Here is a 10,957-nt window from a genome sequence, read left to right on the forward strand (position 1 = left end):
TAAGCAGGTCGCACATTTTTAAAAATGAAAAAATGTATTGTTGAAATAAGAAACCACCATAAACTAAAGATGTTAACAACATAAATTCATGACCTTATTTTTAAGCAACTGATAACAGCAAAAAAATAAAATGTTCTGAATAGGAATGTTTACTTACAATGATTTCTAAGCAATTTACTTTATTTAAAGTTAACACTTAAAACTTTCAAAAAAAATTTAAGCCCCATTTCATTCGATTTGTTCAGTTAATTTGAGCTGTGCAAAAGTTATTAGCATAAAACTAGTTATTGTTAGCATATAGTTCGGTGTAATTATTTTCGATGTAAAACTGCTTGTGTTTTTTACAACTTCACTGTCTCAAATTATTGTAAAATTAACGTGTAAAATTATAAAAAGCTAACGGTTTTAGTCAGCACTGGTGTTTTTGGTATTCAACTGGGTTTTTTAGTACATTTTTCTCTGCTCGCAGTATATTACAACGACGGCGCCACGGTCTCACCATTCGCGTTGCAAATTAAAAACAAAACGCATCGTCGGGCGCTTTTTAGCTCTTAACTAGCTTAATATCCGCTAATTAATCAATTTTACTCAATCTCGAAAGCAAGTGCCGCGGCTTTTTAAATAAGGAATGAGTCGCTCAAACAGATGAAAGTGAAATCAGCCTGCCGGGCAAATGGATTTTCTACGATTTTCGATCGAAAGAACGAAAGAGTGCCAAAAATAATCAACAACAACGAAAATTGGCAAGGCTTGAGCAAAGAAAACTGCGTAAATAAGCCAGTTAAATAATAAAGGCAAAGATTTGCAGGAGAAAGAATAGCGAAAATTCAATAAGTCCGCAGTTGGCCCATTGACGTCACAGCGCGTCAGCTGTTTGGCTGCCGGAGCACCCTGCTTTTAGTTCGCAATGACGTGCAAAGTCGCCCACTAACTGTAACCACCCACACTTAAGCCCCACTCCAAAGCAGTCCCCAAATGGATAGCTCCATGTACTATGCAAGGGAGCGAATCGCTGCGAGCACCGAGGCAAATGTCAGGGTCATCGCCTCGACCATGGCCTCATCTTTGGCCAATGGAACTTCAATACCGCGTGCCGACGATGGAGGCGTCTCCATGAACAACTTTTATCCGGCATTGGTTCAGTGCTTTGGCATCATCATTTGCGGGTTAGTATATGGGATAGATAGCACAAAGCACGCAGATAGTTGGCCCACGCATCCTCCCCAATTAGATTACCCATTGATTTTACCACATACGCCACGCTAGCCTTCACCCCTATTGTCCATTGTGCGACCTTGTTTGATTCGCGTACAGGCAAACCACCCTAAGTGGGAGTTATTTAATCTATTAGGTAAAACTATATTTACCTTTACGCTGTTAATTAACCGCCCCTACAAACAAACTAATCAAGAAAGTGCATTAAACCTTAGACAAAAGGTTATATTGTCAACCTTACTATAAAGCCTATCAGAACTATAAACGTAGCTAAACTAAACTATAAAATATGTATAACCTTTAGAATAAAGTTTATTTCCAGTTAAGGAGAAAATATAGGAAATTTTCATAATTATGAAGCAGAATGCACTTTTTAATGCCATTAGAACTTTTGTAACTCTGAAAAGGAACCGATGTGTACAGATAGTTGAGTAAGGAAGGTTATTCCATGGATTGCCACAGGGTCCAAGCTCAGACGTAGGCCATCTTATCGTTATGATAGCTGGTACGTGCGTACGAATGAAAGTTGTCTGTCACTTGTTCTCGATTCAATTTCTCTGATTTGTTTTCCCCCACTTATAAATTGACACTCGAATTTTATTATCTTCGGCAAACTGCTGTCTCACTGTCTGTGCGTACTCCAAATTGAATCGTTTGCTCTTTCAAACAAACCCAGCAAATTATCTTTAATCAGTTAAAATAAGGTTTGCTATTTTAAGAAATCCAATTGCAAAAAGAGATTTCTTTTGGTTAAATTTGGCGTATAATTAAAATCTATTTATTATATATTTAATTTATAACATTTATATATTGGACTTTTTATTTTAAAACGGATTAATGACCCTTTTATACATTAAGACATTAATTTAACCGTTCTTAAGTTTCTCGTTTTGTTTAATTTAACAACAGTTCTTTGTATAATTGCGGATGTATTGCGAAAAAAATGTATGCTTAATTTGTTGGCGGTTGTAAAAGGGTTACAAAATTACAAAATTTCCGATTAGTCATTGCAAGTCGGTAACTGATGTTGATTGATCAGTCACCTGCAAAACCCGAACTTTTTACATCTTTGTTCCGTCTATTTGTTGTGGAATTTTTTTTGTTTCCGTTAGCTGCATTCATTTCCCAATGTTTATTAACCTATTAGAGCCTGAAAATTCAGGCTTCACTTTATTTAAATAACCTTGCTGGCAATCTAGTTTGCCCTATGTGTTGCTTTCTAAAATAGACTTTTGTGTAGCATGCAGATTTTTACGTGCCTATGGTTTAACTATGCCTTCAGTAAACCTATTTGTCGGGCTCTTCGTTTATATAATGCATTGCCTACTAGTATGCGGCTTGACTTTGGCCTGAACAAACGATTTATTCGTAACTTCGTAATTGAACATTTCTAAACATTTAATGCTCATTTTTAAGATTTAATTTGTTGTAGCCAATAAACATTGTTTTGGCGAATAATTAAATAAATAAATAAATTAAAAGCAATCATTATTAAAAGCAATTTTACAAATTTGAACTAATTCCAGCCGCTCGTGGCACTTTTCCTGTGAAATTGCCGTAAAGCCTTTATTAAATTTGACATATAAAAAATTGCTCAATAACAATAGGGTGCGGCATATGTAAATTTCCTAGGTCCCCATATCAATCTTGATGTATGCATCTGAGCCGAAACTTAATTGCTAGTGGGCAATAATCGAAAGTAAAACGTTTAGAGAGTGCGAGAAAAAACGTAAAAAGTCGGCAAAACAATTACAAAAATGACCTTGCAATACAGTGTTTAGCATGAAAGCTGTAAACAATATCCACTCCACCTGAGGCAATATTTGCACAGCGCTTGCATGGATTATGTAAGCGCAATTACCGATTTGTCTACCGACCACTGCCAATTACAGGCGATATGCATGCCCAGACAAAGACCAACTGGCAGATGCACCTCCTCCAACTGTTCAATCAAACAATTACAGATATCGCCTATACAAAGTCGATTACGATTACGATTATATATTACTTAACAGTTCTCTCGCTGCGTTTGTTAACATCTGACTTCGGAATTTTATAATTCAATTAGACTTTCAGCTGTAAAGATAATTAATGATCATTAATGATAAATGTTTTGTCATTTTTAATTACTTAGGCCTAAGGTTATTTTAATAGAAACTGAGAAAATGTATTAAAAAAATTTTTTGTTACAAAATTGTGTGTGTTCGGTGTGTCATGTCCTTAAAATAATATAATTTGTTAAAAGAAAGACAAACTTGGTTGACCAAGCTCTTTCGAGTTAAAGAATTGATTTTATTTATACAAAATATTTGATTTACTTTTAGTAGTAGCTTACAATTTCACTATCCACATTTCACAGTTATTTATAAACGTTGAATTATTTTACCTGAAGCACCAACTATAAATATCTTACGTTTCCTAATATAACCCTTTGCACTCTATAATTAAAGGGTAACCGAATAATACACATTATTTCCAGTTTTAAGTGGTGCTCGTAATGCAATTAAATTTTATTTTACGAGTGTGTTATCAGATTGAAATTACATTTAATCATTTATTTGATGAATCTTTCTTGTTTGCGTTGACTGTGAGAACTTGATCGACTAGGTATAGACCGTTTATTTTGTGATATAGGGTGGGAATAACCTGATAAGCGCTACCAGTAATTAAGGGGCTCTAAACATCACAGCTTGTTATGGTTTGAGCTATAGTCATAGTAGGAGAACAACAACAAATGCATTAATCGCGTGAATAGAATCTTTAAACTGAACTAATCTAGACATTTGCAGCTGTTTCTGCTGATTCTGGGCGAGAGTTGACCAACAGGTCGCCCGCGTTTTATATATAATATAAAATAATTAAATGAACTTACACATGTTTGGGCACGTAAGGTAAATATTTCCGTGCCGATCCTAACCGTTTTTCATTTGGTGTGACTAATTTCGGCTTTCTTTCTCTTGACTGACTTTCTAGAACACTTGTTTTGCTCAACAGATAATTGGTTATGGTAAACAAGGAAAAATGGTTGACGTTTTTCTGTTTAACTAAACGTTTTGTTTTTAAATTTTGGTTGGCTAACCTTTTCTTTAAAAAACAACTGTCAAAATAAGCTAAGAAATAAATGAATTTACTGCTTTAAGATCTTTAGTGTATTTCTTCGTCTTTCTTCTGCCCTTTCAGCATTCGAATAGGCACACATTCTTATCAGACATGTTTTGCAAACTCTTAAAGACTATACTAACACACACTCGCACTAAACAAACCAAGATAATGTTCACAAGTGTTTCGAATTCCTGGGAAAAAGCATTCTCGCCAACATATATGACACATGCTAGGCTCGCAAAACCAGAAGCTGAGCCTTGCCGTCAATATCAATACGAGACCCGCAAATCTTCCGGAGATAAGAGTAGGTACTTCCCAACCAAAATAAAATCCACAAAATATGTACAAATCCAACGTAATTGCAATAAATCGCATTGAGTCATAATAAAAGGTCGCTAAACTAGTTCGAATAAAGCTGGGGGAAATACTCCCTACTCCCGATTACCCGATTAATTTGTCTCGACGAGTGTGACAGAAATACAAATACAAAAACGTTTACAAATCTTTGTTAGCCAAGAGACAGACCGAAATAAAACTGGTTTACGAGGGGATCACGTGTGGCTCTGGTGATTGTTTTTTTTTTTGTATGCATGTAGTACACTTGAACATATTGATTAAGAGTTTCCGCCTTTCCGGCTGGCTGGGTTGTTAGCATTATAAATGAGCACCTTATGGTCAGGGGGGCGTGGCCAGACACGCCTTTACAACCTGATTACTGGTGTAATGTTCTCCTTTTACTCACTCCTTGTTTGCAGTTACATTGCCGGACGCTTCAAGATCATCAGCAATGCGGAAACCAAGGGTCTGGGCACCTTTGTGGGCACCTTCGCCCTGCCCTCCCTGATCTTCCTCTCGTTGGTGGAGCTCAACTGGAGCGCTGTGAACTGGAGCTTCCTGCTGGCCATGCTTGTTTCCAAGGCGGTGGTTTTCTTTTCCGTGCTGATAATCTCACTGCTGGTTGCCAGGCCACTGAACTACGCCCGCGGCGGATTGATGGCCATTTTCTGCACCCAGAGCAATGACTTTGCTATCGGATATCCCATTGGTGAGTTATAGCAGGGATTATGGTTTTGGAAATGTTAAAATAGGTTACTTATTACCAGATATAGTTTTAAATTCTTTCCTTTTATTTGAAACAGTTTAAATACTTTCTAAAGAACATTGCGTAGAAATAATATTTCAAAAAAAATTAATATTAGACATAAATCCCGCGCTCTGCCAATAAAATTAAATTGTTGTATTTTATTCCTTTAAAACAGTATAAATGTTTCTAAAGCTTGCCAAATAAATATTATATTTATTCGTTGTCTAATAGATTTAATTTATTGATTTACTTTTAAATACATTTTTAGACAACCTATTAAATATGTTTATTTCATTGCAGTTATGGCTCTTTACAAGGATGTGCACCCGGAATATGCCTCTTATCTTTATCTAATGGCTCCGATCTCACTGGCCATACTGAATCCCGTTGGTCTTGTGCTCATGGAGATCTCTAAGATAATCAAGAACAAGGAGGATGTGGTTAGTGTTTGAGTATAGTTTCTCTTCCTCCACTTTGCATACTCATATTTCATCCTTTTCAGACCCGCAATCCGCCACTTTGTCCAGAAACTTGTCCCGCCGAGCAGATGTCCAAAAGGAATCGCTGCCTGGGCGAGCGATCTATTCTGGTTTTCAACACCCTAGTTGCGCTGTTTTTCAACCCTCTGCTTCTGATGACCTTGCTGGGTGTGGCAGGAGGTTTCCTGTTTCCCCACGGCCTGCCTGAAATGGTGTCCAGTACTTTGCGTGTTCTTGGACAGAGCTTTTCGGCCACAGCCTTGTTCCTACTTGGTCTAAAGATCGTTGGAGGCGCAGGAACTGAACGAAAGAGTACTGGCTTCCTGTTGCCCGGCGTTCTCATATTGGTTAAGATGTATGTTCCCCATAGATGAATGTATTTTGGCATTACTTAGCATACGTATTTTTTATTCACAGCTTGGTGCTACCGCTGGTCATCCGGCAGACAGTCAACATTATGCAGTCCGGACAGAATTTCAACGACACCACCGAGCTGAGCACTTTCGGCTTTCTCTACGGCACGTTTCCAGCTGCCCCGGGGGCTTTCGTCATTGCGACTCAGTACAACATGGAGGTTGAATTGGTAATTTAATTGAAAGTCCCCCCCATTCTGTTCCCCCATGGATTATGTATTCTCTTTGTTCAGGTTGCCCGTAGCATGGTTTTCTGCACATTCATCTCGGCGCCGCTGATGTTTATATCAGCCAAAATGATATCGCTGACGAATCTGAAGCCACTGGACTATCTGCATGAGTTGGATGCCTTTTCGTTTGACATCAGTGTGGCGGGTGCGGCAGCCTGTTGTATCATGCTATCATTATTGATTGTGACGAAGCGCTTCAAGCGAATGCCGCAGCGAATCACGTTCTGTCTGGTACTGTCGCAGGTATATGAGCAATGATGAATACCTCCTTGAATTGGTTTTAAAAGAGCATTCGTTACAGCTTATGTGCTGCATAGGGGTTATCCTCTGGTCCAAGATGGAGCACGTACACCGTTGGCCCTTGTACCTGCAGTTTTTCCTCTTCAATATCGGCACCTACAGCACTCGTCTGTGGACTGGTCTTTTGGCCATTTCCCTACTCTTTCTGCAGTGTCGCAGCTTGTGTTTTGTGCTCAAACTATGGCCCTATATGGTAACTATTATTGGTGATCTATTAATAGATTCGTTTGTGACTTAACTTTGAATTTATCCGTTTTAGTTGGTGTTTGCCTGGGGTGTACCGGCTGTTATATCGGGCCTCTTGGTTGCCTTTGACTCTAATGTGATGTCGGGAGAGAAACATAATCCCAGCTTTCAGTATGGCAATGCCCAGGCAGCCATCTCAGTATTCATGCTCGTGATGTGCTTTATAGGTATGTTAAAATAAGGATTTTAAAAATCTATTTAACACCAAATAATGATGAAAGATCTATATGCATTTGAAGAGTTATTAAAAACCTGTCAGATCTTTGATTAACTTTTAAGGATCGGACAGGTTATAAAATGATGCGTCAAAAGTTTTCAATCTGATAAAACAACTTTTATGAATTCTATGAATTTCTTTCCTTAAATTTAACACTTATATCTTTAAATAATTTTACATTTCAGTCACTGTTGGTTGCTTGGTCCTGCATCAGCGTTATAAGAAACGCTACGAAAAGTACATGACCTATTCACGTGAGTTATCCAATCCGGAGTCGGGTAGGTGCCTGAAATTCCCTTAAATTGAATAATTGGTAATGTTAATCTTGTCACAGAATCATCTGATCTGCACTCGACAATATCCACCACCAATTTGCTGACTCACACGGATCACTCGTCCATTCGGCAGAGTGTTCGCACCACATCCTATTCGTCCTCATCCGACGATGATGAAATGATACCAACTGCTGTGGGATTGCCAGCAAACAGAAGGAATGGCAATGGCAATGGTGGAACAAGTTCGGGGGGAGGAGGAGGAGGAGGTGGTTGTGGCTCTGGCAGTGGAACTTGCTGCTCGGGAGGAGCGCCGGTAACCACTCCATCGACTACCAGCACTGTGGTTGTGGACATCGAGGATCTGTTGAATCGCACACGACAACGCGCCAGTGGTGCCAACAATAAGGATCTGGACAAGATCGAAAGTGCACCTGCTGCAGACGAGTAAGTTTCAAGTGGCAATGAAAAATAAAACTGGTAATAAAAAATGTATCTATCCAGGATTAGGAATCAAATGTGCAGCAGTTCCTTCAACTGTGGGCCGAGTACCTCTCGCCAAAGCTGTCAGACAATTATTGAGCGCTATGAGGATCAAAATAGGAGAGGACTCGAGCCCCTTGAACATCCAAGCGACACCGATGAACACCAAACGTTGAAGCACACCGTCCTCTTGATCATCCTGCTCTGCTCCATGTTTGTCGGCCTGGCGGTGTCCATTTGGACTCTAGTGATGGAGGGAATGTCGGGCATATATCTGGAACTCAGTTTTCTCGATGCTTTCCTCAACTTTGGCCAAGGTTTGATTGTTCTGGCCGTGTTCATAACCGACATAGGCGAGCTACTAATGCCGGTTGTAAAACTTTGGCGCAAATTATGGTGAGTTCTGAATCATTATACCAACTTTTCTTATTTAATGTATAATATTTTTTTCGTTAAAGGTATGGAGCCAATGTGGTTAGCCTACCCCACTGGTCAAACGTGCGACCCGAAACCAAACATATTTGCGAACAGTTCCGCAATCATCACTTGGAAAACTGCAAAAAGGATATTGCCAAGGACAGAAGGTGGGCAAAATCAAGACATGAAGAGTTCTTCAGTTATGAAAATATAGGAAATCTTGTAGAAATTTGCTTAGTCCAGTTACTCTTATGAACACAGTAATAGGAATGATTTTTTGGATGACAATAATTTTTAATTTCAACCAAACTAAGTAAGTGTTTTCAAGTTAATTAAATTGAGAATCAGTCGGTAGACACGTTTGCATATGTTTTTTAAAATTAATAATTATACCAGTATATCTAGCTGATTTTGTCATAACTTACTAAAGAACTTTCGTGATCTTTGCAGGTGGCGCATTCGCGTGTATCGCAAGGTGTTCTACGGCACCGAGTTCGTCAGCTGGCTTATCGAGGTGGGCCTGTCCAAGGACCGCATGGAGGCTGTGCACTACGCCAGGCATCTGGTCGATGGCAGGGTCTTGCGACACATCAACAACGTTTATCACTTCGAGGATAAACTGCTGCTCTACAATTTCTGCAGTCGCATCTAAGGGCAGCTACAACCGAGATGAAGCAACTACGCCAAATTTAGTTTGATTTCCTGTTTAGTTTATCATATATATTGTATGTAATTTTGACTGCTGTGATTGTAGGCCAAACAAACACGCACACACAATGCAGCCAATTGTGTGTGTGTGTGTGTGTGTGTGTGACGGTGGATGACGAGTGGGAGGATGAGCTAGTGAATTTGTTTATAATGTCCAAGTAATTTACTTGGCACACGAAAGTTTATTTTTTAAATGTTTATTACTAAGTAGTTGACTCAGCTGGCAGTGGCAGGGGGGCTATCAGCTTGAGCTTTAAATAGTGCAATATAGAATACTGAATGCAAAAGAGGATACAAGTTTCCTAAAAATTATAAATAACTTTGTACTTTAAATATAATCCTGTGTCACAACTAAAAAAGAAAAGAAAACTGTGCATAAAACGCTATAAACGAATATATCTTGAGATACACACCTAGTTTAGTGAAATCCCATAAATAAATATATATATATATATATATATACATGCATATATACCTCAAGCCGCGAGGCCCAAAGAACAAAACATTTACCATGCATTTGTGTCGCATTCGAATTCAATCTTAATTTGCATTGTTTTCTTTCAATTTCAACACAGCCTTTTGATATCTGTTGTTTTGTTGCCAGCCAGCCATCCGAATCTTTGGCTATAGACATTTTCGATCGGCTTTTGGTCTTGCACGCGTCGATCAATCTGCGTTTTGCGTGTTTGAAATATCAATCCCCCTTAATTCCGGACACCGGCAACTCTATTAATTGTTCGCCAGCCCATCTTCGATTTAATATTCTGCCAACGATGTGGAGAGCTGATTTTTGGTATGCGCCTGTCTCCCATAAACATTCCCGGAGAGAAGACTCGATGCTTCTCTGATCAAGAATCGTCAAACCATTGAAGTGCTGGATTGTTTGTCATGCTAAATGCAAGTGATTGTAAAATGCACTGGCACACTGTCAACCAATAGTCTTCGATCTTTGCAGTTCGATGGGTGTATATAGAAATTGACTCACGGGTGGTTCAAGTCAAGTACGTCCATCCAATAGTTAGAACCATTATATTTATTGACCACCAGCTATGCTAACATTTACTTTAACCCCTGAGGAAAGTGGGAGATATCAGGGACAGCCTAGCTCAATTTTTCGCAATGCAGTCTCAAGGTCTTTAAAATCCCTATCGTTTAATTGCAATTTCACCATGAGTTCAATAATCATATAATCATATGTCACTGCAGGAGTGAGTCACCAAAGGGAAGTTCACGCGCCAAGGGAGTGCCATTTTTAAGGGACTTACAATTGCATGGGAAATACTCTTATACCCATATGTCCTACTTTTTAATCTACTTTGCTGTGTTTTCCATAGTTAAGTTGACCGTTTTCAACTCAAAACGTTTTAAAATTAAATGAAATTCAGTAATATATTAAAATAAAAATATTTATTTATTTATTCCTTATTTAAGGAATTAAAAAAAAATAAATTGTGGTTTGATTCCTTCAATAAATTTTATTTTTAATAAATATTTTTATACAAACGAAAAAGTAAATTTGACGAGCATGCTTAAAAGAAAAATCACTAAAAGTTTTAAAGGACTAGACATTTTTAAAAATGCTTATAGTAGCATAGAGCAATTAAAGGTCGATAATGAAACTTTTTCGGGGATTATATCTTCTGTTTATTTTCATATGTTGTACAACATTGTTTACGTTATAAGTCCACAAATATATAAGTTTACCTAAGTATTTCCGCGACTCTTTTACAACCTTATCTTTATTGACAGATTAATCACATTTACCAGAACGCCGTTGTAGATTTGAAACTA

The 10,957-nt window shown here is 38.2% G+C and overlaps 1 protein-coding gene across 2 annotated transcripts; it reads left to right on the forward strand.

The window, feature by feature from the left end:
• Positions 1–516: 516 nt before the first annotated feature.
• Positions 517–9,669, forward strand: LOC108135652 (integral membrane protein GPR155). 2 transcript variants are annotated; one of them, XM_017256479.2, is made up of 13 exons: positions 517–1,166; positions 5,073–5,362; positions 5,702–5,841; positions 5,904–6,235; positions 6,298–6,463; positions 6,527–6,766; positions 6,825–7,016; positions 7,083–7,236; positions 7,472–7,564; positions 7,621–8,005; positions 8,063–8,437; positions 8,500–8,625; positions 8,909–9,669. In XM_017256479.2, the coding sequence occupies exons 1-13, from the start codon at positions 976–978 to the stop codon at positions 9,108–9,110; spliced, it is 2,886 nt and encodes a 961-aa protein (XP_017111968.1). In that variant the 5' UTR covers positions 517–975; the 3' UTR covers positions 9,111–9,669. The 2 variants fall into 2 exon arrangements, with proteins under 2 accessions (XP_017111968.1, XP_017111970.1); XM_017256481.2 differs by having other exon boundaries at positions 7,472–7,540.
• Positions 9,670–10,957: the final 1,288 nt, after the last annotated feature.

This window comes from Drosophila elegans, unplaced genomic scaffold (assembly GCF_018152505.1).
Source record: "Drosophila elegans isolate 14027-0461.03 unplaced genomic scaffold, ASM1815250v1 contig_208, whole genome shotgun sequence".
In the NCBI taxonomy this organism is placed as follows: domain Eukaryota; kingdom Metazoa; phylum Arthropoda; class Insecta; order Diptera; family Drosophilidae; genus Drosophila; species Drosophila elegans.

Bases quoted from the DNA above. Each gene is read 5' to 3' on its own strand.
- LOC108135652 (XM_017256479.2), top strand. From the start codon at position 976: ATGGATAGCTCCATGTACTATGCAAGGGAGCGAATCGCTGCGAGCACC. The intron at 5,842-5,903 runs GTTAGTGTTTGA...CATCCTTTTCAG, and splicing joins TCAAGAACAAGGAGGATGTG to ACCCGCAATCCGCCACTTTG. The intron at 6,464-6,526 runs GTAATTTAATTG...CTCTTTGTTCAG, and splicing joins ACAACATGGAGGTTGAATTG to GTTGCCCGTAGCATGGTTTT.